The sequence below is a fragment of the Etheostoma cragini genome, chromosome 11 (genome assembly GCF_013103735.1).
Source record: "Etheostoma cragini isolate CJK2018 chromosome 11, CSU_Ecrag_1.0, whole genome shotgun sequence".
Classification (NCBI taxonomy): Eukaryota; Metazoa; Chordata; class Actinopteri; order Perciformes; family Percidae; genus Etheostoma; species Etheostoma cragini.
In genome coordinates, this window is record NC_048417.1 from 29,308,749 (window position 1) to 29,336,042 (window position 27,294).

Sequence of the window (27,294 nt, forward strand, 5' to 3'; positions counted from 1 at the left end):
GACCCTTTTTATATAAACCTTAGTGGTCCCCTAATACTTTGCTCGGTTGAAAGCCATGTCTCGCTCTTATGGGGGGCTAAATTCTGTGGGCCATCAAAGCAGAAAGGGGAGGTAACCATGCCCCTTATGACCTCATAGGGAGCAACATTCCAGATCTGCCCACCTGAGCTTTCATTTTCTGTAAGGCAGAGCAGGATACCCAGGGCTCTGTTTACACCTACCACCAGCCACTGGGGGGGGGGCGTAGGCAGGCTGGGGGAACTCATGTTAAAACTCAAAGTAAAATGTTCATGCCATGCGACCTTTACTAATTTTAGGATGAATTGACATGCTGATTACATCCATCAGTGCGAAGACTCAAGGAAAACCCCCTTACAGTCATTGTGTAAAGTGCAAGCAACATGGTACATTTAAATTTTATATCATGTCATATGTATGAACAACTTTTGTAGATCTGAGCTTTCATACACATCCACTGAAGAAATCTTGGGAAGCTTGCTGGAATTTAGTTTATAGAATTTTTAATAACTGAGTTTGTAAGGTAAATGGACTGTTCCTATATAAAGCTTTTCTAGTGTTGACTACTCAAAGCTCTTTTACATAGTACAGGAAACATTCACACTGTGGCCGAGGCTGCTGTACAAGGTGCCACTTGCTCAGATAACACACACACACACTCGCATCGAGGGCTACTCTGGGTTCAGTGTCAGAAGCAGAAATACTTTGTGTTGCCAAAGGACACTTTGTCATGGGAATGCCCCACCAACCAGAGGTTTAATTTGACAAAATGCATAGTAAGAGCCCTTCAGCTTTGCAGAAATGTATACATGCTGTAATAACCTGATGTGTAATAAAAAGGTTTTACACCAGCACTTCATTCATCTACGCAATATAAATGAAGCAAACTTAATATAGTCAATAGAGATTTAATACTCCAGTCAGATGAAATGAAGACATTTTAGAAAAGGGAGTAGGAAGGTGGCTGTGGTATACAGCGGCCTCTTTAACATATATCGTCCACATGATGCAAGTGTACATTTACAAAATACTTGTAAACTCCAGAGGACAGCTATGTCTACATGATGGGCCATACACACTACACAGTGAACGAAGGCAGTCCATGGGATAAAAAAAATAAGTTCTTCAAACCCACAGAAGAGAGATCACTGGAAGGGGTTTAGCGTGAGAACTGTCTCCTGTCACTCTTTCCTTTGTTGACATGCTTAAAAATTCTGGATTTGTGCGGGTTCTTGGACTTCTGGTATCCAAAACCGCCTCCGCCTCCTCGCTTCTGCATCTTCACACCTCTACTGCTGTGGACGTCTGAAGAGAAGAGCTGAGTTAAGGAGAACTACGTAGGGGTTTCTTCAGCAAACCTTTCTTAGTGAAAAACAGAAATAGACTTTCAACACATCATGACCAACAGTGTGGAGAATTACAGCAAAGGATACTCAGATCAACATATGGAGGAACCTTGAACCCAAAGGACACCGCCACCATGGGCAAGTTGAGGGTGTTGACGCTGTAGATCTGTTTCAGCGAGTGGGAGTCATAAGCCCTCACATAGGACTTGTAGGCCTCTTGGGCTGACTTGTGGAGATAATAGTTCTTCTCAATCAGCTTCTCCAGCTGGGGAACGAGGCAGGTTAAAAATTTAAACCTGAGCAATCAGCTGGCATTTCATTTTGTTTTTTATAACAAGCTGCTGCGACATCTTCATTACATCTATTAAGAAGCAGATTTCTTACCTGGGACTGGATATCAGAGATTTTACTCCAAGAAAAGTCAAACTCGCTCAATGGGACCTGGACAATAAAAAGGAGCTGTGTGAATAGAGGCCAATCCCATTTAAAGACATGGGGCATGTTAGGGTCAACATTGCCAAATATATCAATAACTATATCAACTATTACTGTCAAATGTAAATTGTGCAGAGACAGTAACATTTTCAGTCAACTGTGTATCTAAATGAAAACAGAGTTTGTGATATTACCTTGGCCTGCTTCAGGAAGCGAAGGAAGCCGAGCTCCTCTGGCCGGAGGATGAGCAGCGCGTGGCCTCTGCCGTTTATGCCTCTGGCTGTTCGACCCACCCGGTGAATGTACTCCTGCGGATGCACAGGCCAGCTTAAACACAGTCCTAATCTAATCCTAAACAATCAAGGATTCACGAGTAGAGCTGCACAATTACATCACAATTTTATAGAAATCCCAATATGACTAGTGCAATATCCAAATGGCTGGTGACCATAATATTTAATAAAGCAAAATATGTCAAACCATTGGGAATGAAGTATTGTGGTGCTGCAGAGATGTCTCAGCCTACAAATCCTAAACTACAGACTAAAGTAAAAATCTTTCTTCTGTTTCATACAGATGCTTGCAGAAATACCCAATATAAACATTTTAATTTCTAATGAATTTTCAGTGAACGAGAGAATATTGTCACAAAAATGATCATTTCCTCCAATATCATGAATCATATTGTAATGTCAGCCAAAATAATTGCATTTACATATTTTCCCTTACATATAGCCTTATGTCGAAATTTGGAATCAATATCACGTTTTTATGTAGAAGTGGTTTCAATACCTTGGGGTCATCTGGGGGGTCGTACTGAACAATCCAGTCCACCTCGGGGATGTCCAGGCCTCGGGCGGCCACGTCAGTGCACAGCAGGATGCCCGAGTCAGCGTTGCAGAACTGGAAGAAGGTGGTGGTACGTTTGGTCTGCTTCTGCTTGCCCTGGGAGTCACAATAAGCAAGAACCAGGGTTTTACAAACTTCGGCTTCATAGATGAGGCTGAGCTGCTGCGTACAGCTCCATGATGCTCGGCGGGCAGTGACGCGTCTTACGTGAATGGCCATGACAGGCAGGTCAATGTAGTTGAGTAGCTCATAGTGGAATTTCACAGACATACAGGAAGAGAAGAAGACCATGAGCTTCTTCTTGCGGTTCTTCTTTAGGAATGTGAAGAGCAGCAGGAAGCGCTTCTCTGACGGGCACACCACGTAACCCTGAAACAAACCAGAGATCACTTTACAACCCTTTAGTGTGCCAAGGACCTTCAAGATCAGCCCACCCTTCAGTAAAACATTGGGTGGACAGAAATTTGGCAGACAGTACCTGCTCCAGGCCGTCAACAGTGGCATTGTCTTTGTTGTCATCCACGCCAACGTAAAGGGGCTCTTTCTTCAGGGAGATGCGAGCCAAGTCCTCCACCTTGCGGGTCTGAGTGGCTGAAAACAGCATGGTCTGTCTCTTTTCTGGAGACAATGGTGGCAGAAACATTAAACTGGGATTTAGAGAGCAGGGTGATCAGAGGTTTGAGTGCTTTGGTCCTAGACTGTCATTTAAAGGGTTCAACATAGCCTGTGTAGACAGCTGTGTATCATTTTCTGTTTGAGGAAATAAACCCTGATGTCAACGGTTATCTTTGCTGTGAAGACTTTAAACAGAAAGCCTGTGAAACCACATTGGACATTGAAATGTGGACATTTAGCAGGCAGGGAGAGTAGCCTTATTAGAAAGAATCCAGTGTTTTAGGAGCATATTATGGACTACAAGTGAACATACTGTATCTCTGCCTCTCAGTATTGAATTGACAAATCCATCTCTTACAAATAGAGCTGGGCAATATATCGCTATTATAGCGATGTTTTGATATGAGACTATAGTCCTAGATTTTGGATACCTTCATATTGTAATATGGCATACGTGTTGTCTTTTCCTGGTTTTAAAGGCTGCATTACAGTAAAGGGATGTCATTTCCCAAACTTAGACTGTTGTAATTGTTTTATTATTTGCCATTACCCACTTATTCATTATACCACATTACTGATGATGATTTATCTAAAATCTCATTGTGAAAGCACTAATAGTCAACATTACAATATCATTGCGGTATTGATAGACTATATATTATATTTGGTCAAAAATATCGTGATATTTGATTTTCTCCATATCACTCAGCTCTACTTACAAGTCTCCCTAATTTTATTTAAGTCCAATACTAAATTACTGAAGAATCCCTTTAACAAAACCAGTCTCATCAAAAGAGAAATAAAAGTTGTGGAACAGTAGATACATACTTGGCAGCAGTTTGATAATCTGCTTGAGTTCCTCCTCGAAGCCCACCTCTAAGATACGGTCTGCCTCATCGATAATCAGACACTGTAGGTTCTTGTACATAAACCCAGGGGTATTCTGAAGGCACAAAAGTATTTTATTTTAATATTCATATCCAATTATTACCAACAAGCAGGAGCTGTAGAAACAAAACAAAACAATGATTGTATGTTTTATGAATGCGTCATAACAAATTCAATGGAGCGTAATGACTACTAATAAGAAAATATTATATGCTACATCTGGATTTATAATTTCATTATCTGGTAGGAGTGTTTTCACCTGAAGGTGGTCCAGCAGGCGGCCAGGCGTGGCCACCAGGATGTTGACTCCATTGGCCAGTCTCTGGGCCTCTGCAGAGCGGTTGCTGCCCCCCATGATCAGACCAAAGGTGTGCACGTGGTGCGTCATCAGCTCCTTCATCACACCATAGGTTTGCATGGCCAACTCGCGTGTAGGTGAAAGGATCACCACACCGGTGCCTGGGAGGAAGAGGAGGACATTAGTAAAACTCTTCCACTCAACCTATGTGGTATTTGTATGTATGTTAAGGGTTGTACCCTAATTGGATTTGGCTGCTCAATACAAAGATTTGACTGACTATTTGTTCCTTTTTCATATAGAACTGGCAAAAAATAAATCCACTGGCCTGAGTTTCAGTGATGATTTTGACCACATTGACATTGTAAAATGCAGCTCGCTAGTTTCATAATAAATCACCTTTCTACTTAACAAGAAAAAGTGTGATTTCAAGTTTCAAGCGAGGGAATTTCTTGGAGCCATTCTTTTTACAAAAGGAGATTTAAAGTGAAATCAGAAGGGCTAAAATGGCTACAAAGAGTTGAAGAAAAACTGACAGTTTAGGCTCATACTGGGACGGTGTCAGAACCATGGTTGGGTTAAATTACAAAAGCTAAGATTAAAGCTGCATAAACAGTTAAAGAAATGGACCAACAGGTCATGTTGTACTGGACGGAGACCAGTGAAGCCTATTAGAAGCTCTTTTCTGGTGATGCTGAGCGTTACTGCGCAGCCTCCAACTGAGCTTGAAGACGTAGATGTGACGTGAGCAACCTGTCTGAAGGCTGCAAGTCTTCTGGCAGCTGTGCAAGAGAAATCTCAATCATTCCCAATCAGCAGAGACGGAGAGGTATATGTTGGTCTTACCGTTCCTGGGCATGAACTTGAGTTTGTAGATGAGCTCTATAGAGGGGATGAGGAAGGCCAAGGTTTTTCCACTACCCGTCTTGGCAGCAGCCAGGACATCCCTAAGCAAAGCAAACAGAAACACTGTAAGTACCCACACAGTCACTATGGGTTACTGGTCTAAAGTTAACAACGATTATTTCTAAAATGAACAGACCTCTAAAGGCCATTGCCAAAATACATAATACCCAGTTTGACATTATGTAACATCAGTTACAAAGTTACAACCACTCAGGAGAGGAGCATTACCTTCCCTCCAACAGGGGACGAATACTTTTGTGCTGGATCTCAGTCATGTGTTCGAAACCCATCTCCTTCACGCCCTTCAGCGTGCCATCACTCACCAGCTCAGCGAGAGAGGCAAAGGATGTGTCCTCAAATGCTCCTGAAATATCAGTTCAGATTCCATGTTAAGAAAGGCTGAAAACAGCAGGTAAAGGAAAAGGCAAGACTAACAGCCATGGGAAACTAGTCCAACCCATTGTGTTCTAGCAGTTACTCCTGTCAGGAGAATCACAGGTGACACCTCCCAAAGAAACCCACAAGAGTCTCTGTATGCCTTAGTTGACACCCGTTTCATGATGGAAACACTGAAAGGGCGACACAAAGGCAACCCGGCTGGATTTTGTTTTTCAATTCAGATGAACGTATGCGTATGTATACTGGAGGGTGTAACGATTTAATGTTACATGAAGAAATAAACAACCTTATCTGGTTAATCAATGCATGTGCATCTCTCTTGTCACAGACTTATGTTAAAGCCAGAATGTATTATTCTGCTCCCTGTTTTATACAGTTTGACACACCTCAAAATGTCTGGACATTAGGTTTTCAATCAATTACGTACCTATTTGATCAGATGTTATGTGTTTATGAAAGAGTTCATATTGTACTTACAGGTTCAAAATTGTATTTAGAGTTTACATCAGAATAGGTTTACATGGTTTAATTTTCAAAAGCACCATATATTTGTTTACATTGCTGCCCCTCCTCTTTTCACCCTGTGTGAATGAGCTCTCTGTTTCAACTACAGAGTGAGACATCACACTTCTGTTCCATCTTTGTTGGGAGTAACACATGTGCAGTACCTAGGTAAGGACTACTAGCCAGTCAGAAGCAGAGTATGAGAGCCTTGACAGGACTTAGTAGGAGGCCGTGCCATGCTAGCAGCTAGGTGAGCATTATAAAGTGTGTTACAAAGTGACACACTTCACGTTTGTCTTTGAAGGAAAGGCTGCAAGGCTGGACTACAATGGAGCTGAAAAGGTCGAACATTTACTATCGCCATTCGTTTAACCTTCTGAGTCTTTCCATTCATCATGACAGCATTCAACCAACTTAGACAATGTTACTAAATATGAGCTGATGTTACATGTGCTTATCATCTTCTGGACAGCCAGACATGTGATGAACCTGCTCCAGTCAGGTCTACAGCACTTATGGATTTCTTCAATACCTGTTAAGCCAGATGGTAATTCAGGTTGATGTTGTTCTTCCTCCTCCTCCTCTCCTCTGGATTTGTCTTCATCCTCTTCATCTGTAGCTTCCTCTTTTTTGCCAGTAGCCTGTTCTCCCTCTGCCAATACCGCTCCCTCTCCCTCTTCTTCTGCTTCTTCTTTCACCGTTTTGGTCTTCTTCCCAACTAGATTACATGGTTATGACATGTTAGTTATCACACACAAAGAAACAGTCAATTTCAGGTTGGCAAACTTGTCTTATGGTTACCCGGTGATTCAACTGTGTCAGCAAGCTTCCTTTTCTTCTTAGTCTTCTTCTTCAGCGGTGTTTCCTCTGTTGTGGTCCCTTCAATCTGCAGCTTCTGTTTCTTCTTGGGCTTAGGACAAGTCGCTGCTGCCTCAGGACATTCCTCTTCCGGTCCGTTACAGTTGACTGTCAAACACATCCGACACACAACACATCCACATTTACCCAACATCTTGGTGAAATACCAACAGTTATGGTAACAGTTATGATGTAGTTTATGATTATGCTTGCTGTGAATTTAGTTTAGTCGGGTTGGATGTAACAAATTCAGCATTGTGCTATGTAACATCGAGCACTTGTGTTACAGTGCTAACGTTAGCTAGCTAGTTAGCTTCATTTACGCGAATTTTATGAGGTTACGTTACAATAATCTGTGACTGATTATGGTGACACACACAAACGGTAATCTAATGTCGTTAATCAAAGCCAGCTAACGTTATGTCCGTCAGTGTAATGCAAGTGTCTAACATTTAAACATGACGAGAGTTCCTAGTTTAAAAAGAAGTCCTGCCGTGAGGAGCTAGCGGAGCTAGCTAGGTTAGCAAGTTCGTCTCTGCTTCAGAAACAAAGAAATCAAGCAACAACAATAACATGTTCCATTTACAGCACATACCGGTCTCTTCTTCGTCGGTCTGGGTCTTAAGTAGTTTCCGCTCTTTGTTCTTGTCACTTCTTTTCTGAATTTTCTTGCGGAGAAGCTTCATCTGTAGGTCCGCCATGGCAACAGTGAACAGCACACGTGTGTATGTGAGGTTTTTTAGGACCCTTCGGGATACCCGTCTGCATTGCCTGACTAAAAATAAAAAGGACCTCTTCTTCTTCTTTTTCTTCTTCTTCTTCTTCTTCTTGTATTTGGCAGATACGTTGTATGGTTGTTCTCTTAATACATCCATGGTGGAACTGGCATATTTCTCGAGTAAATACTGTTGGCCATCAGTAAACAAGAAAAACGATAGTATACATTTAAAAGAAATGCTTTTTCAAACGATGGGTTTAAAACGCTCAAAATATGTAGCTACTACCAAAGACTCTATACTTTGAACATGTTTTTGTCTAGTCCAGGAGTGGTTATGTGCTTGTGGCTGCAGATCGATCCTTAAATCTAAATTAAGCAGGAATCAAACTATCCATACTGGTGCAGCAGAAGCTCAGAGAGAACGAGTTAACACTACCATCTGCTGGTCAATAGTTGGTATTGTTTCCTCCCCTGGACAGTCAGTTTACAGACCATAGACTGGATGAACAGTCCTTGTTACAGACCCAATTGTAAGAAGAAAACATATGGTCTATAACAAAGGTTGTCAAAAATGTATTTATTCTTTTTTTTCATTCAAGGACTCCTTACAGGATAGAGACTAGGGACCCCCCTCCTGTACATCCCTTGGCATAACTGGATCATTTTTTTTTTTTTACACTACTGTAGTCTTGTATTATGTGAAAGAAAACAGGAAAAATGAAATAGAAAGCAATTGGACATGTATTAAATATATAAGGGGAAACAGATATTTCTTATTTTTATAGGAGCAGAACATAAAAAAAACCATCAAGCGTCATCTATTTGAGCTGGGCCCCACAGCATCCACTGCCTTCTGCTGACATCTCAGGATGACCCGCAACACTTTTTGGACTGACAACGTGCTCCCATGTTAAAAAGCAACGTTAAATACTGCAGACCAGCTATCAATTAGTCTGAATTGTTTTGAAAGGCGTAATCCATCAGAAACTAGACATATTTCGGATTTCTGTTATATGGTATCCTTGGTTTTGTCTAAATAGTTCTACTAACTGCTAATACATTGCAACTGTCAGGACTTCTGTCTGGCGAATAACTTACAAGATCGACACTTGCCAGTGTCTGTTTGCTACTATGATCATTACTGTTGAATGATTGATTTAAGTGTTATCTGTCTTAAGAAGCGTTCTGACCTACGCTTCCTGACGGAGACTGTAATCAGGGGAAAACAGTGGCAACCCTGTAGCAAAAATGTCAAGCAGATTAAAGTGTCTCCTCTTCAATCTTAACCATGTGTGGCCCTGCTTTCTTTTGATCTCAGAAGCTTGAATAATAACCGGAGAGCTGTTTTCACCCGTCCCCTCCAACGCTGGGCCTTGTTGGACGCCGGGCTGCACCAACTGACTCCTGGACATTCTCCTCCCATCTCTGTATCCTCCTTCTAATCTCTAACCCCCTTCTCTTCAGAAACCTCTGCCTCCATGAGTAGTTTGTTTGTGAGGATGCCTGTTGGGGCATGGAGCAGCCGTGGATCTGCACTCTCTCCCCCGGTTTAGACATGGGCAGGACTCGACTGCATTGTCTCTGCACATCGTCTTCCACCGCTTTGAACACCAGGTGGGTGATATCTCGGCGAAGTCTCATTAGCACCATAGGGTCTTTAATCTGATGCATGTCGGCCAACATAACTTCTGCAAACTGGTTTAAAATGTTGTGTTTGGATATGTTTGGTGCAGGTATTTGGGCAGGCTGATAAGTAGAACCCTTGCCAGGGCAGTGGGGACAGCTCAGAGACATGACATCTGTAACTTGAGGCGACAGATTTGGAAAGTGCAGTGGAGCAGGGTTCAGGCAGGAGGCCGTGTGGGGTTCATCATCCAGATCTTGTCTCTTCTCATCAGCATCCAGTGGGATACCAAATGAGCTTCCCATCTCGTGGTCAATGCTCCCTTCGGTCTCCAACTCCTCGTCATCTTCATCCCGATCATCAAACTTCTCGTCCTCCTGCAAAAAGAGCATAAGCAGAAATGTCAAAATGGGCCATCGAGATCTGCAGGGAAGCATCGGCAGGCTTTTTTTCTGCATTTGTTTATAACTTACCAGATATGAATCACCTTGCCTGCGAACTATGTAAGGCCTCAAGAAATCAAGTTTCTCTCTAAGCATCTTTTGCAGGAAAGTGTTGACCCTCTCCGGATGCCATAGCACCCTCCCGTACGGAGTCCGGAGCAATCTGGATCTTCTCTCCACATCAGATACTGCAAGGTGAAAATATGTCTGAGTAACTGAACAGCAGTAATGTAGTAGTAATTAAGACGCATTTCTAAACCATCGCGTATACTACACTGTAAACAGAGCAAGCAAAACGGCTAGTGAACGTTCAGATCTGACTAGCCACTAGTTGACCTTGGGTTTTTGGCCATCATTTGCATGTTTTACAATCATTTGGCTAGTAAATGGTGCAAATGTTGAAACTTGACTGGAAAAGTTATTTAACGTCATATTCGCCAATTCCATAAAAAACAAACTTGAGTAAAGTTTAGCTGGGTTGATACCACTGCTAACGCCCCCCCCCCCCCCCCCCCCCCCCCCCCCCCCCCCCCACAGCCTCGCCACTTATCTTCCTTACCAGGCTTTCCGATGGACAAGGCAAACTCGGTCTTCAGGTCCTTGTCGTAGTAGGAGTCGACCGAGGAATTAAAAAGGCAGTCATGTTGGCTCCAGAAATCTATCAGCATGTTGTCCATTGTAGGGCCCCAGTGGGGGCCCCGGATCTGACCTCGAAAGTGTGTCATTGTCTGTGGGGAAAACTTTAGTTATCTTGCAAAATAAAAGCTATATTTACTCCAGTAGTCTCTCACCATCATAACGTCCCAATATAAGCTCTTCTTCTTTAGTTTTACATCACGCCGGATGTAAAGTTCCAAACTTGGTTACTGCCACCAACTGATCTGGAGTAAAATAGCAATATGTAGAGTTTATAGATAAATATAATCTCTCTCTCTCTCTCTCTACACTCACGCACACGCACACACACATATATATATATTATCATATTGCTTTTAGCATTTGCTATGCTATCTAGTGGCTTTATAAGGATGTTATATGAATTTGAAAAATAATTTCATAGTCCTTATGGATTAATAACACTGTTTTTTTAGTGTCCATTTGAATTATGTTTATAAAGTGGAAATTCATCTCCGCTTGATAATAATAATAATAATAATAATAATAATAATTTAACCTTCCTGTTGTCCTCGGGTCCAATTTGACCTGTTTACAAAACCTTTTCAAATCAGAACTATGAAAAAAGAACGGTGAAAAAGTGACAATTTGAAAAAAATCAACAAAAGAAATCTTTTTTAAACGCTGAAAAAGGGACCCAAAAAATCGTGAAAAGTGACAAAAAAACATCAAAAACATTGGAAAAAGCGACAAAAAAATTGGAAAAAAAGTCGAGACAAGTGTAGAAATAGAACAACACATTTTTGGTCGATGGGGAGACAACACATGGATTTTTATCTTCGATCTTCATTTAGTTTCATTTACAAAAAAACGAAAACACTGTCAAACATAAATTAGGAAGAAAATAACAATTAGTTCATACTTAGTTAATATACACGTTTATAATCATAAAACTATTTCATTGTAAATACTACATCCTAACGTTAGTTCATGTAAACCATAGACAGTAGATGATTGACAGCTTTAACTAGACAGTTAAAGAGAGAAGAGCTGTCCTGCTTGCGTTGCCTTCTTGCTCCACACGTCCTCCGCCATCTTGCCTGCCAGTTGCCGAGTGCGGAAGTGGAAACGGTACTGTGCGGGCTCTGGGGTTCCGCCTGTGGAAGGCTTGCCATATCATTTAGCCGACTGCAAACACAGCCTGCAGTCAGTCACATTTAACCGTCTGAAAACAACAGAGACTCGGGGAGACATGGCTGGACGATTACCGGCGTGTGTTGTTGACTGCGGCACAGGGTAAGCTGTTGGAACCGAACCGCCGTGCAGACAGGGGGAGAGGCTGAGTACGGGTAGGGGCTGACCGTGTCAGCAGCAGCAGCAGCAGCAGCAGCAGCAGCAGCTGGGTGTGTGTGTGGGACTCTCTCTGTTTTAGTGTGCAGACAGACAGCTAATCTAGCTAGTCAGTGAGACAATATGCTAACCAACAGCTAAACGTGATATAATTACTCTTTCCCGGTTTTATTCCGAGAAAAACCCGGTCTAGTTGTCTGTGCTGCCGTGCTTAGGCAGTATGTATCTGTCATGCTCATTTCCCTGCTCGGTATCTAGTTTCTTCATTAGCATGGGTTCATCACTAGGGTAACGTTGTGTTTTCGACCTGTCTAATGGAATGCAATAACCCAGCCATAAACCAGACGGAGGAATGTTTCAATCACTGCTGGTTTCATTCATTTGGAGCTGGCAGGCCTTAATGCCAGTATCTTAGTCTAACGTCCTGTGTTAATACGCTACATTTTCCACATTGATGTGTCTCGTGAAGATATCCGTGCCGTTACCGAACGTTTGTGCAATTCTGAAATCTTTTTGCTCGTTAGTCTGGATTCGAGCAGGCGCAGTACTACTTCCTATTCAGCCTACACTTCCTCATTCACGCTTTTTAGTCCATATATGGTTGTTTCTCGGCATCCCAGACATGCTTTTTTGATTGACTTCTCTAATTTCTTTGCCAGGCTACTGATTGGCATCCTAAATAAATGATCTCGTATTGGCCTAATAAGACATTAGCCTCCTTTAGCAGCCAATGTTTTAAGGGGCAGACAAACTAATACAGGGTTATATATTCTCTTAGCTCATCCTGCAAAATTGGTGTGTTAACCTCCTTCCCTGCTTTTGGAATAAGGAAGAATTTCACCTGATTGCTTTTTCTTTGTAAATGGATAAATAAGGTAAGACATTATTGAGTCTTCATTATTTTTTTGACTGTAAATACATGAACCAACAAAGTCATTGCATTCTTTTCTATAAGTTATCCTCACTTTGAAGGAGAGACATGTCTTATAACCAATAATGACATGTAGATTATCCCAAAAAACTATTTAGCAAGACAGGTATGCTAAGTTACTTTTGGGGGCTAAAAGTGGTTTGCAGCATTGCTTGCTTGTTGAGGCTTGAACTCGTTACCACTCACATTGCATACCTCTCCACTCATCCCCCTCCTTCCCTAAGGCGGCTAACCATACTGCAGCTTCTGATCGGCACTGGAGAGAGTTAAAGTGCAGCTGAGAATTAAGTTGGCCAGCGCTAGCAGATGGCTTCTAATTTCTGGTTAAGCCTTACAGTCATAACGCATATGTTCCAGTATCACTGACTACATGACTTTTTATTTGCAGAAATAGTGCTTGGCGATTAGGCTAAGTGCAGTTCAGGTTTAGATTTGGTTCATGATTAGTTGATTTAAATGGAAACATTGACATAGCTTTGCAGCTAAGATGGAGAGTAGCATGGGCAGATGTTGTAAAGTGCTGAGGGAGTTGGACAGCTGTCGTTAAGTCCAAACAATGACAACTCTACTTTCTTTTACATATCAACCTTCTAAGCAGCCTGGCTGCTATTATTAGATTAGACTATCTGACCCTGCAATGAAAACACCTGGTCCAGATTTGAATAAAGTGTCGGTTAGGTTGTCTTTTGTGCAAAACTAGCATTGCACTGTCACATTAAAGCTTCCAAATTAGAAAACCAATCTCAGGTGTTGTAGCCTAAGCGTGATACATGGTCGTGCGGATGCTAAACACAGAACTTTAGTCGGAGCCTACGTAAATGGGGAATGCAGTGCTACCAAGCCATAGCCGAGCGATGTGCGCCGCCTGGACGGGTAGTTACATGTTTTGAGAGGTGCATGTCAGGCTACGGTATAGGGTCAGGTGTAGGGTCCATGTCTCCACTTACGTAGCAACTGCATAGATTTAATACAGAAGCATAAATCACGCTTTAGTGCAGTCAAAGGGTGGGGTGGACTAATTCTTAGGCAAACAGTTGAAGTTCTAGAACATAAGGCTGCAATGATTAACGAGCCGTAGTCACCATGGGTATAAATAAATTACAAGTACAACCACATTAGATGACAGATTATCCAATGTGTAAGATTACAAAAACAATACTAATGTATGTATCATAATTTACAAAAAGTGCTTTACTCCAGTAGTTCTGCTGTTTGTTGGACTCAGCTCCAGCTGTCCTGTGAAAGGATGTCCACGGTGAGACGTGGTGTATTGTAAGCTTGTCCAGGCAGGTTGAGGTAGACAAGCCGGGACTGCTTTGTGGTATGAAGGTGTTTTCAGATTTCTGCTGCTAACTTCTGTTGCTTTCTAGCCATGTTGTTGTTATTGTTTTCATGAAACTGCTGTTCTTCTTCCTGATTGCTTTGGGGATTTGGTGGGTCCAAACTGTACGTCAAAGTGATGATGGAATTTATTTTGTGAGTGAGCAAAGTAATAGTAATGAGCAAACTCCTGCAAACAGGCCTCTATCAAACCTAGAGACATGAGAAGATACTCTAAGTCACTAGTGGGAGAAGTTCCCTATATTACAAGGCATGGATGTATTACATCAGTATGATAAAGGCAGTGTGACTTTAGACCTTTAGAAATTGACAAATTTGAAATACATTAGGCTATCATTTTAAGCCATACTTCATAAAGTGGACCTGCCAACTATTTCTCCCAGTTTTTGGGGGTGGCAGTAGCTCAGTCCAGAGGGAGTTGGGTTGGGAACTGTAGGGTCACTGGTTCAAGTCCCCTTATGGACCAAAAAGTAGGGAGTGTGGATTGGTGGCTGGAGAGATGCCACTTCACCTCCTGGGCACTGCCAGGTGCTGTTGCGCAAGACACCGTACCCCCCACCCCCCCCCCCAACCGCTCAGGGTGCTGGTTCAGCCGGCACACTCACTCTGACATCTCTCCATTAGTGCTTGTATAGATCCTGTGCGTGTGTGCGTGTGTGCGTGTGTGCGTTTGTGTGTGTGTGTGTAGTTTAGGACTGTGTGATTACTAACAAAGTTTTGACACAGAGTGTAAATTGTAATTTCTCCATTGGGGATCAATAAACTGATTTTTTTTAAATGTATTTATTTAATGTTTTAAAATTTCTACTGTTTTTAAACATACTCTATTGCTATTGTAAGAGGGTGACGTTAATTGGCACAAGAAAGCAGGACATAAATCTACGTTGTGAATATCTTTTTAGCTCTCATAATTTTCCCTTTTTTTCTGAGACACTATTCAAGAGACATTCATTGTAGAGTGTTGTCTTCTTAATCTCATATTTCTGCTTTGTTTCTGTAGTTGTTGTAAATGAAATATACAATTTCCCCGTACATCTGTAAGAGTTTTATCCATATTTATGATAGGTGTCCAGGACAGGAAATGTAAAAGCTTTCATAAACTTGTTAAATGTTGAATATAAAAAGTTGTACAGGAGATTGGTAGTAACTATTTAGATGATCGAACCAATAATACACAGTTGGAGCAGTTGTTAATTGTTATAAATGGAGCCTATTTGTAAGTTTCCTTATACCATTCTGTGGTCATTTCTTTTAAAGACTTCTGCTTCCTTTTTATTAAGTAAAATTCAAAGGAGCCACTATAAAGAGCGGGATGTAGCCTATTATGCCCACATTGTGTTGGCAGTCATTAGCAGTGTCCTCTATCAGTCCCTCGGGCCTGTGTGCAGGAAGTATCAGAGTCCTGTCTGGGCCTAACCCAGTCGGGACTACATCTGGTTAGCATGTGCCCCACAAAACACCATTGGTACTGAGCAGAGACACGGAGAAGGCTGTAAAGTCTAAAGTCTCGGATGTTATGAGCATGGAGGTGGAAATGTTAGTAATGTCGTGGCCCAGTCATAACGATTCTTACAAACCTCTTTACATCATTTGTTTTATTCACACAACTTCCTTTTTTTGTTAATGTTTTGCTTGCTTTTTTTATTTGCATAGATAAGTAGGCAATCTACAACATAGCAGTGTTGAGGTCACAGCTAGTTTATTTTAAGGATGGTCAGTTCATGCAGAAGTAATATTTTTCCCCCTAGACAAATATGAATAGTATTCAGTTTCCCAATACTGCATGAATGGCTCTTTTTAATGGCCCCCCATTAGCATTAGCTCCAGAGCTGCCGCTGCTTTTGGCACCCACCCAACCCGCCAAAGACAGCGATGGCATTGATGAAAACAATAGTATAGGACATGGTAGCCAAAAATGATCTTAACTTAAGTTAACTTGCCTGCCAGCTGAGTAGCAGGTGGTCTGTTTAGAACATGCAGCCTCAATATAATGAAATGTGATGAGATGTGATGGGATTTTTCTCCTGCAGTTACACCAAACTGGGATATGCAGGGAACACAGAGCCACAGTTCATCGTTCCATCATGTGAGTATTTCACCAGGTATTTAATTTTCCTCACACCAGCAAAGCAGGCAAGGGGCGCTAACGATGACCATGATGCATCTTTGGAAAGAGAAAAATATTCTGCTCTAACAAGACTTTTCTTTCACATCCAATTTTGAATTTTTTGTTTTAATAATTTGCAACACAGTTATAAAATGTTATAATTCTGGAAAAAATATATGATTCTTGACCATTTTAACATAATTTACTGAATATAATGTATACAACTTTAAAGGAGAGTTTATCTTCTCTGTTGCTCTTTATTGAGTTCTTTATTCCTTGCCAGGTATCGCCATCAAAGAGTCAGCCAAGGTTGGGGACCAGGCCCAGCGAAGGATGATGAAGGGGGTGGATGACTTGGATTTCTACATTGGAGATGAAGCAGTAGACAAGCCGTCATATTCCACTAAGGTACATGACCCTGAGAGCTCAGCACACCCGCAGAAGCCACTGGCAAAGCCAATGTTTGATATTTTCTGTTTCTACAAAGAACCGATATATTCATTGTACACATAATGCATTTAGTGATTTGTAGGGGCAGGTCATAGGTGACATTTTAGTGAAAACGTTTTTCTTTAACCCAAACAAGGAGGAGAAAGACTTTCACAGGTTCACAGTGGGAATGTATTTCATCAACACTAGGGGTTTTTAAAGGACAATGATTAGCATTTATGTGCGCAAAATGAGGATGACTCTTGACTATATGGCATGATACTGAGATTGGATAAAGATAAGACTATGATGATAGTACTTTGTAAAAGTTACCACAACATTTTGTTAATGTTCTATGACTTTGCTGGCAATTATTCTGGTTATTTGGGCCTCCAGATGATAAAAGGTGTACAAAAATAATATAGCAACAGCACGCACAGTTGTTTTCTCTTTTGTACAGGCAGTCGGCCTCTCACAGTAGATTCGGCTTGCAAGAAAAGCACAGGTGCAGCTAATATCATCGAGGGCTCTGCTCCCTTTAGGTGACCCAGTAAGCCAGTTAGCCCGCATGCACAACACCACAACTGTGTTTCAGTTCTGTACCACATACTAATTCTAAGCTGGTTTTAAGTTTGCAGTTTGTTCACTCTTAAAAATCGATAAAATAAAGTATACATACGTCTATGTAAAAACATTTGATATTCTCCAACACTCCAACATGCAAATCACATCTTTGACAAGACTAGATCTGTAGTAGTTCTGACCATGTACAGCATCTTAACATGCGTGACAAACGCATCGCAAATGACTGGAAGACGATGATTAAGGGCGATCCTTTTAATTTTTATTTATTTATTTATTTTACCTTTATTTAACCAGAAAGAAAACTCATTGAGATTAAAAATCTCTTTTCCAAGAGTGTCCTGGCCAAGTTAAGCAGCAGCACAAACAACAAGGTTGCAGACATATAACAAAATACATATATCATAAACATAAAACATAAAACACTTTATGCTGTTAATAAATAGTGAATAACAAGGTCATAAAATATCTAAATTTCAACAATAGTGAATAACAACAAGGATCATCAGAATAATCAATCATAACATCTACAGCCAGTGTGTTCAGCCTCCATGTCATTTAAAAGTAGTTTAAAAGCAGCCAGTGAAACCATCTCCTGAAGATTCAGGACAGTTTGCAGCTGATTCCAAGCATAGGGGGCCGCGTACTTAAACGCCCTTTTTCCTAATTCAGTCCGGACTTGAGGGACAGATAACAGTAATGAGTCATCAGAACGAAGACAATATCTACCTGTACCTTTCTTTATGATGTAGGTTTGAAGGTATGGGGGAAGCAGACCAAGCATAGCCTTATAAATTAGAGTGTACCAATGATTAAGTCTACGAGTGGACAATGGAGGCCAACCTACCCGATCATACAATGAACAGTGATGAGTAAGGGCTCTAAAGCTAGTGATGAACCTAAGAGCTCCGTGGTAAACAGTATCCAGAAATTTCAAGCTTTGAGTTGACAAATGCATATATATAACATCGCCATAATCCAGCACTGACATAAAAGTGGCAGCAACAAGTCTCTTTTTGGCCTCAAAGGAAAAACATGACTTGTTTCTAAAATAAAAACCCAGCTTCAGCTTCAGTTTTTTTACCAACTGCTGAATGTGAGGTTTAAAAGAAAGAGAATCATCAATTACGATACCAAGATACTTGTATTGAGATACGTACTCAATCTCGGAGATTTAATTTAGGGATGGGTACCAAAACGCGATATTAAACGGGCCTGCTGCTACACCTGTAGTATTTTTATCATCACGCTACAGCTTCTTCCCTGCTCATTGCTGAGCTCCTCCACATACACACCATGGATGCATAAGAAGAACTAGATACCGCGTTGGAGGCGGTCCAGTCAAAAAATGTCTAATCCTATATGGTGGAAAACCTTTCTAAAGTTGCAGTTTGATTGACCTTGATGGTGCACTTATTGTGTTGTGTTTTGTTTGTATACATGGTAATGTTGATTTTCTTGTATATTAACTGCAACGACAGCATGCTATAGGATTAGCATATAGTGCATACTGTATGTAGCTTTTGGACACAGTTTAGGGCCCTGTAACACCTAAAATGAATGCAGCTATATTATAAGATAACGTAGGACTGTTATTGGTGATAACTGGGAATGAACTTCAAAGTCTCAAACTGCCCTTCTCAAGGAAGTATTATTGAATAAGCTTGTGACATTGTTCACTAACATTTCCCCATCTCTGTGTGTTGTGGAGGATGGCAATAAGCTGCATCTGCTGACACTGACATTCCAACTGCATGATGTCATTAGACAACTTACATGCTGTGCATTATTCGTTGTTTTTGCAGGGTTAACCTGCAAACATAGAGGAAACTGTCCTATGTTGATATGGACCTGTTGTCAGATTTCATTATGAAAGTACTGTTGTCACCAAAAATGAATAGTTAAAGTCAGCACAGTAACTTCCAGTAAGAGCTGTGGCTCATATAGAGCCTTTACACGTGCAATTTTTTTTGCAGTTGTATGAGCATGAACAAACCCATATGTTGGACTGCAGTGCAGATATTCAGCTTCAGGTATTTAAAAGTCAACTGTGCAGTGATCTCACAAAAATATAGGTGGCTAGAAAAAACATTTCTACAGGAAGTTTACAATATTACACTTTTTTTCAGTTTATAGCAGTATGCAGTGTTTCATTTAACAGTGTGAGCTACAGTGTGTGCTTTGCATCCTATGCCTTTACTTATGCCTTCATAACTCAATGCAGTGTTCTAACTAGTTGAAGCTTTGTGCCAACAGTGGCCAATCCGTCATGGGATTGTGGAGGACTGGGACCTAATGGAGCGCTTCATGGAGCAGATAATCTTCAAGTACCTTAGGGCTGAGCCTGAGGACCACTACTTCCTCCTGGTAAGAGCCTCAAAAATGTCCCCAAGTCCAAATTGGATTCCAGCTCTTGATGGACATTTTTAAAAAATCCCCCTTCCTTCATTGTGAAATTAATATTTTGGCTCATGGGCCAAGGGCCATTATTCTACAACATGTTGCCGCAAATAACAAGAGATGGGAAGTAACAAAGAACAAATACTTCATTAACGTACTCACATAGATTTTTAGATATTTTTACTTACTTACTGTTTATTTTTGTGGCGACGTTTTACTGTTACTCCTGACATTTTAACACGAATATCGGTACTTTCTACTCCTTAAATTTTACAAAACTGACTCGTTACTTTAGTTTTGTACAAGACGTCGTCATGTCGGAGAATAGCGCGGACACGCGCCTCACACCGCAAGCGGGCGCACGCGCCACACAGAGAGAAGTACGAGAAAAGAAAAAGTACGGAGGCCCCCTGGGGTCAGCTGAGAAAAGGATTCATAACAAACCGTGCTCAACGATTTATAAACGGGAGCAAAATAGGAAAGATATTCTTTATATATTCTTACCTTAATTATAACTTGTCTCCTCCTAGTTGTACTACAAAACTTTTACTGTTAAAACATACGTTTGGAGGCACTACCTTATTTAATCATGAAATTACCAGATATTTTGATTTTAGTGTTGTAGTTTATATGTCTAAGCACCGCCGGCTGCTATAGATACCTATCTTATTTCTCCAGGTTGGAGGACGGCTCGTTTTGATAAAAATTTGTTTATAGTGAAATGACATTAAATCACAAATGAGCTACAGAGTCATTTATCCCAGAAGTTTGAACCTGTGAATATCTTTCCTGCTTTGCTCATGTTTATTAAGATTATGAATCCGTGCGCTCAGTTTGTTAAACTGACAGCAAGGATTATGAATCCGTGCTCTCGTTTTTTTCCCACCAGCTAAGCCCTTTAAAACAAAGGTGTGCGTGTGTGCGTGTGTGCGTGTGTGCGTGTGTGCGTGTGTGCGTGTGTGCGTGTGTGTGTGTGTGTGTGTGTGTGTGTCCGTCTGCAGACAGAGCCTCCTCTGAACACACCAGAAAACCGAGAGTACACAGCTGAGATCATGTTTGAATCCTTCAATGTACCAGGGCTGTACATCGCTGTGCAGGTGAGATATGTTGGGTCATCAAGTTTGTATATAATAAACTTTATACTTTACGATGAACCGTAACTCTATTCTGATATATAATTCTGTTATCCAAATAAGCACTCAATAGTTTTTAAATTCCTAGTTTGATCACATTTCAGTCGTGTACAGCTTCCTAATAGGACAAATGACAGTAGTAGTAGGACACAGGAATATGTTACAGCATGCTTGTAGCCGGTGTACATGGGAACATACAGTTAGGATATTATCTGTGTGACGTTTTTCTGTACGTATGTGTGTGCTAGGCTGTGCTTGCTCTGGCAGCCTCCTGGACATCCAGACAGGTGGGAGAGAGGACACTGACAGGCACGGTCATCGATAGCGGAGACGGTGTCACCCACGTCATCCCTGTGGTAAGTTTCCAGATTGAGAGAGGCACGCTCTCCAGAAGACACGGCTCCATCAACTGCTCATTTTCTCAAACACAACAGTACTTCCTAGTTCTTGAACAATCAACATCATGCTTATTCCCCCTGGCCTTTCAGGAATGGGGCAGAGGATGTAGGGTCTTTGACTTTAAGGGCATTTATTGGGGTGTAGTACCAGTTTCAGTTCATTTTCATAGATGTTTGATATGTACTTATTAATCTCATGTAAAAACATCACAGTTGGCATGACTTAAAAAAAGAAAGAAAAATCAATTCCTCTTGGGGCCTCTCTGTTTTAATTTCTGAGAAAGGTATTTATTTTGCTTTGTTCAGTACAGCACTTAAAGTACCACACTGACTTGTTGGGACTTTAGCTTATTCACCGTATCCCCCAGAGTTAGGGTTAGAGAAAAAGGAATTAACTGCTGTAATTGCGTTACTTTTGTGACAAGTTAGTCACAACACTGAATGTAATGCATTGCTTATAAAATTTTGTTAATATTATACCCGTTACAATCTCAGTTATGCGAGTTCCAACGCATTTTAACACATTTAGTTTTATTTTTTTCAAGAATTCACCAACACCGCAAACAACAAGCTGTGAGTGTTATTTACTGTTGCTCTATTCAATAGTTGAGTTGACTGCAAATACATTTGCATTTGCTTTGCTTTACTTTTTATTGTACTCCTTCTCCTTTCCTGTTGTACGTTTTACTTATTTTACTTATCTATTTTTATAGCTTTCCTTTGCATATTCATATACTGTACATTTTACAAAATATTATGAGTAATCTATACCTACACACAAAGCATAAGATGACTTAGATATAGTTATAATCGCGATATGAAGTCAAGAAATTAAAGATTCTAGGGCGCTAGTGTCTAAAGTGGATTGTTCATCCACACCTTTTTCTCCGTGTCTTCATTCACAGCGGTGAAAGATCACCAAAAACGTTTTTTTTCCTACATTGCCAACAATCCATGAAATTAGAATATCCAAGCCATGTTATCCAAAACGAGCTGGTCGCCTCACAATCTTGTAGTTTCTGGCCAAGTTTCAACGGAAAGAAAGCTAAACAGTTTATCATTTGTGGGTTTTTATTGCTTCTGTCTTCTCCCCCGGCGCTGCTACGCTGTTACTGAGCACACTGTCGCATTTACTGACATCTAAGCATTCAAATGACTGGTGATATAAGCCAATCCGTCTACTTTAACCTGAGATAAGCCTTGTGAAAGCCAATCAGTTTGCACAGATGAGGGTACCCCCACTTGTGAAAGATTGTTATTTGTGAGGACCAAGTAAAACTAACTGTTACGAGACCGGCCTACCTGTTTAGCCAATAAGAAGACAAATCGATTGATCCCAAACTTGATGTGGATATGTTTTTGTATTTTGCACTTTTCTGACTTCTGTAGCTCTGTGTCAGTAAGGCCTAGAAACACACTGACACTTGGAACAAAAAATTAAGAGTGTTAACTTCCCAATGACGTCAGGTACATCTCAAAGGGCCAACTTATATGGGAGCTGTATCACTTTTTTTGGTAAAATATTTAGGCAAGAAAAGCATGTGTTTTCAAGTGTGTTTAAAGAGGAGACTTTATTTATCATGTGGTGAAATTCACACTAGCTGCCAAGTCAAACTTCCGGTGTTATTTTGTTGAAACTAACTCAAAAGTAATGTAACACATTACAATTCAAAGACAGTAATATTGTTATATAACGTATTACTCTCAAATAACAGTAACTAGTAATCTATACATAAAATGTTTGAAGTAACTTGCCCAACACTGGTTACATTACTGCGTCACAGGTTACATACTTACTGTCAGAGGTGGGTAGTAACGAGTTACATTTACTCTGTTACATTTACTTGAGTAAGTTTTTGAAAAAATGGTACTTCTAGGAGTAGTTTTAAATGACTATACTTTTACTTTTACTTGAGTAGATAAGTGAAAAATAAACTGTACTCTTACTCCGCTACATTAGGCTACAATGAGCTCGTTACTCGTTACTACGCTTCGTTGTTTTTACCCCAGCGTACGTCTCATTTTAATGTTTTATTTTGACCGAGAGAGAGAGAGAGTCTTCCGCTGAAGGCTCTACCACGTGACTGTGCTCAACCAATCACACGTTGTTGTGCAGTCATGTGACCACACTCGTTTCAGCAGCGGGACAGGTTAGCTTTACAGTCTTAGCAGAGCAAAGACGCAGAATCTAAAGTCGCCAAGGCAACCAGGAGGTCTGAGTCTGTCTGATTGTTGCTCGTATTAAGAAATAAATCTTTATAAGACGTTACTCAACAGTTACTCACTACTTGAGTAGTTTGTTCATCAAGTACTTTTTTACTCTTACTCAAGTAATTATTTGGATGACTACTTTTACTTTTACTTGAGTCAAATTATTCTGAAGTAACAGTACTTTTACTTGAGTACAATTTTTGGCTACTCTACCCACCTCTGCTTACTGTACACTACTGTAATTGCATTACTTTTGTAATATGTTACTCCCAACACTGCTGCTCAGTAACAGGATAGTGTTGATGTTTCAAAGTAGGCCACAGTGTTTCAGAGGCTGGAAGGAATTACTTAGATTATTAATAATTATTAATTAATAATTACTTACATTTTAAGGTTTGCTGACGGAGTCAGCATGTAAACCACTGCTGAATATGCTAAAAAAAAAAGAAGCCAAACACAGCAGCCCGGAGATATGGAGAAGTCCTCGCACTATGTTGATGAAGCTATAACAACTGTAGCCTTGATACTTGTATGACACACCCTCTTTTTTCTTTTGCTTCCTGTCTGTATACCTTCTTTCTTCTTTCAGGCTGAAGGTTATGTCATTGGCAGCTGTATAAAGCACATTCCCATCGCAGGGCGAGACATCACCTACTTCACACAGCAGCTTCTGAGGGAGAGGGAGGTGGGCATCCCACCGGAGCAGTCCCTGGAGACGGCCAAGGCAGTCAAGGTTGGTCTTCAGTTAAATTTTTTATTTCAACGATTCCCATCAGCGACTTCCTCTGCCAAGAAGGTGCTGACGGGAGTCAGATCAAAAATACCATGTATCATCAGTTGGATATAACAAATAGGCCTCTGGTTTCATGGCAGTTAGACTGGTGGTCAATGCAGAGGCATTGCGTGTTCCTCGTGCACAAAGCGCACTGCTGGCCATGGCTACTCTGATGCTTGGAAATTTCTGCTCAGTTTAATTTGCAGTAACGTGTGTACTATTTGGCAGTCCAAAAACTGGTATTAGGCTGTAGGAAGAATGCTGAATAACAAGAGATCACTGAAGCGGTCAACAGTGTTGCCGTATTAAATCGGACTCCAGCTGAAATTTATTTAATTTATACATCCTTGACATATCCATGCTATACTCCTAATAGTATTATACAGAATAATATTATATACCTGTAGGTGTACCAATATTTAAAGTAACAGACGGTAACAGAGATTATGAAGTGTTTTTTTTAAATAAATCAAGAACGGTTTGATTTGTACACCTACACGTATATAATATAATACTATTTAACATCTTGGACCATGTTGGAAATAAGTTTATGTTAATGTGTGTTTTCTCTTCAACCTGTTATCCCTGGGTTTCCTTAAATACATCAAATCATATGACTTATTTAGGGTAGTGAAGGGAAGTGGTTGTATTAGTGTTTCATTTGTATGCAGTCCTGCTGCAAAATATAACACCCATGAAAAATATTTAGGAAATAAATAGGTATAAAATATTTATTTTTATGTTTAAGCTTGTATTTTGCACACAGAATTGGAATTAATTAAATAAGACACTTAATAAAGACACTAATTGGATGGCGTAGGAGACACATTTCCTTAGATTCTAAGTTGTCAGATTTCTGTGGATGTGTTGCCTAATATTATATGCCCGGGGGTAGGGCTATATGATTATGGTCAAAATTATATCACGATTATTTTGATCAAAATTTTGTTCACGATTTTTTTATTGAGTTTGACTTTGTCACATAGGCTTTTTAGAACCGCTTTCACGTCCATATTATGCTACATTCTTCTTATGTTAAAGTTGTATGTTGTATAGACATACAGCTGCAACACATGTAAATGAAAATTAGCTATCTGAAATAAATAGCATAGGATATTTTTTTTTTTTTTAATGTATCTCTGAGAAAGCTCCTCCACTTGTGTTCAACAATAACTGATTAAAAGAGCTAGGGAGGGAGAGGGAGTGCTACTTACAGATAGACAGCTGACTCATTGTGAATGCGTCAAGCACGAGTCAAATGGCGGGTCAGCAGAGTTACACACGTCGTGTACATGTGAAATGTCTGTATCGTCACCGCGCTGCATTTTTATGAACTATGATATTCTGGCCACGGGTCACATCTCTGGTCCAGGTCCAGCAGCTCCGCCTCACACGCTGTTAATCTACCAACTGAAGTTAGTTGCATTCAATAACTTCTTCTGTGTTTTTCACCACGGCGGCCGCAATAGCAGTTATACTCGCGGAAACACAGGTACAAATACAAGTTTGCCTCTCATGCTTAACAATATACAGCTGTGTTATTAACAATTAAAACTGTGGATAAATGTCAGAAATGTGGAGCGGCCCGCTGTGTGGCCGGGCTGCACTGAGAGTAAGAGGAGAGAGAGTAGAGGAGAGATCCAACACAGGCACGGCTTTACAGAAGAAATGTGTCATGTATCGCAGTACCCATTAAACCATATCCATATAACAACATTGCAGCGGATGCAAGGACGTTTGTGCACCGGTAAGTCCTAGAGGAAAAATATTACTCGCGCCCTAGAGCTTGTGAGTTAACAGACACTAACTAGCACCCTAAAGTCCTGTGAGATAACACACTAACTAGCACTGGTCAGTGCTGTTGTCTGAAAAACAACAACAGACGGGACAAAATGTTGCGTTTACTGGTAAACTGGTAAACCTTGAGACTGACGTATAACCGGCTGCTATCGGTTGAATTTTCCTCCTGTTACTCTGTCCTCTGTGACTGTCTCCATCTAGAAACTAAGCAGCACGGTGCAGGAACAACTCTGACTGGCTCATGATCAGACAGTGGTTTACAGATCGGTAGATTGGCTATGCAAAAAAACCTGGAGCGTTCTAGGAAATGACGCATTTAAAAAAAATTGCTCGATCACGCAAATTTGATCGTGATTAAATTCGATTAATTTTGCAGCCCTACCTGGAGGCTAGAGATTGCAGTGGGAGACTGAGATTTTACGGATAGAGCTGGGTGTGACGTCCGTGATATCTGGAGCTGACATGCTGGTAGAGTGCCAATCAACATAGCTCCTTATGTTAGCCAGTCCCTTTTCAGTCTTCTTAGTGATAGTGGTGACTTATGTACAGTAGGGTTAATCACCAGACACCTCCTGATACAATATCAACATGAAACTTATGCCACGATACAATATTATTGGGATTTTTAACATATTGCAATATTCTGCAATATTTCTTTTATATATTTAATTTATTTCCTTTTTTTCCAACTTCAGTTTTTTTCCAATTTCAAATGATGTCCACAAAAGGAAACTTTGTCAACATCTGTTTCATCTAAAAATAAACTTTTCTCTGTTTGTTCCTCTACTGCAATTTTATTGCTGCAAAATGGGATTGTACAAGCAGACAAAAGGACCAACACATATATAATAAAAGCTTGATACTTGGTGTATCAAAACAGTATTGCCACTGAAAATATCCCCCCCACCCCTAATATACAGTCATGAGTTTACACACCCATGCTAAAGTTGACTTAAAAAAAAAAAAAAAAAATCATCTTTTGGAAATTGATCATATTGCCTTAATTAAAAGATGAGGTAAACTCTTAAGGACACCTATTTTTTCACCAGGAGCGGTTCAGCTACGTGTGCCCAGATCTTGTCAAAGAATTTAGCAAGTACGATACGGATGGCTCCAAGTGGATCAAGCAGTACACCGGCATCAATTCCATCAGCAAGAAGGAGTTCACCATCGATGTGGGCTACGAGCGCTTCCTGGGGCCAGAGATCTTCTTCCACCCAGAGGTCAGGGCACTGCTGATCAAAGTCCATGGGCGTTTCTCAATATGTGTTCTTCTATGGACTTGTGTTCTTGTGTTCTTGTGAAACGTCATGTTTGGTGG

General features: G+C 40.6%; 3 protein-coding genes across 5 annotated transcripts in view; 1 reads left to right on the plus strand and 2 right to left on the minus strand.

Moving 5' to 3' along the window:
* Positions 1-913: 913 nt before the first annotated feature.
* Positions 914-7,905, minus strand: ddx18 (DEAD (Asp-Glu-Ala-Asp) box polypeptide 18). Of its 2 annotated transcripts, none has more exons than XM_034885701.1 (14): positions 7,712-7,905; positions 7,060-7,224; positions 6,791-6,976; positions 5,584-5,719; positions 5,296-5,396; positions 4,411-4,610; positions 4,092-4,206; positions 3,127-3,266; positions 2,856-3,017; positions 2,592-2,744; positions 1,994-2,107; positions 1,749-1,805; positions 1,452-1,629; positions 914-1,323 (listed from the first exon to the last, which is right to left on the minus strand). In XM_034885701.1, the coding sequence occupies exons 1-14, from the start codon at positions 7,815-7,817 to the stop codon at positions 1,178-1,180; spliced, it is 1,959 nt and encodes a 652-aa protein (XP_034741592.1). In that variant the 5' UTR covers positions 7,818-7,905; the 3' UTR covers positions 914-1,177. The 2 variants fall into 2 exon arrangements, with proteins under 2 accessions (XP_034741592.1, XP_034741591.1); XM_034885700.1 differs by having other exon boundaries at positions 7,054-7,224.
* A 963-nt stretch (positions 7,906-8,868) lies between these two features.
* LOC117953314 lies at positions 8,869-10,726 on the minus strand. 2 transcript variants are annotated; one of them, XM_034886211.1, is made up of 3 exons: positions 10,461-10,726; positions 9,932-10,089; positions 8,869-9,832 (listed from the first exon to the last, which is right to left on the minus strand). In XM_034886211.1, exons 1-3 carry the CDS (start codon positions 10,624-10,626, stop codon positions 9,182-9,184), a joined length of 975 nt encoding a protein of 324 aa, XP_034742102.1. In that variant the 5' UTR covers positions 10,627-10,726; the 3' UTR covers positions 8,869-9,181. The 2 variants fall into 2 exon arrangements, with proteins under 2 accessions (XP_034742102.1, XP_034742101.1); XM_034886210.1 differs by having other exon boundaries at positions 8,869-9,835.
* Positions 10,727-11,576: 850 nt separating this feature from the next.
* The window catches only part of LOC117952918 (actin-related protein 3-like), a 25,007-nt gene continuing 9,289 nt past the window's right edge, over positions 11,577-27,294 (plus strand). Inside the window, exons 1-8 of the mRNA XM_034885525.1 lie at positions 11,577-11,812; positions 16,169-16,224; positions 16,529-16,653; positions 19,513-19,623; positions 20,658-20,753; positions 21,038-21,145; positions 23,988-24,131; positions 27,023-27,196. Coding sequence (XP_034741416.1) covers positions 11,769-11,812; positions 16,169-16,224; positions 16,529-16,653; positions 19,513-19,623; positions 20,658-20,753; positions 21,038-21,145; positions 23,988-24,131; positions 27,023-27,196 — 858 coding nt within the window. The 5' untranslated portion in view covers positions 11,577-11,768. The remainder of the gene's footprint in view (positions 11,813-16,168; positions 16,225-16,528; positions 16,654-19,512; positions 19,624-20,657; positions 20,754-21,037; positions 21,146-23,987; positions 24,132-27,022; positions 27,197-27,294) is intronic.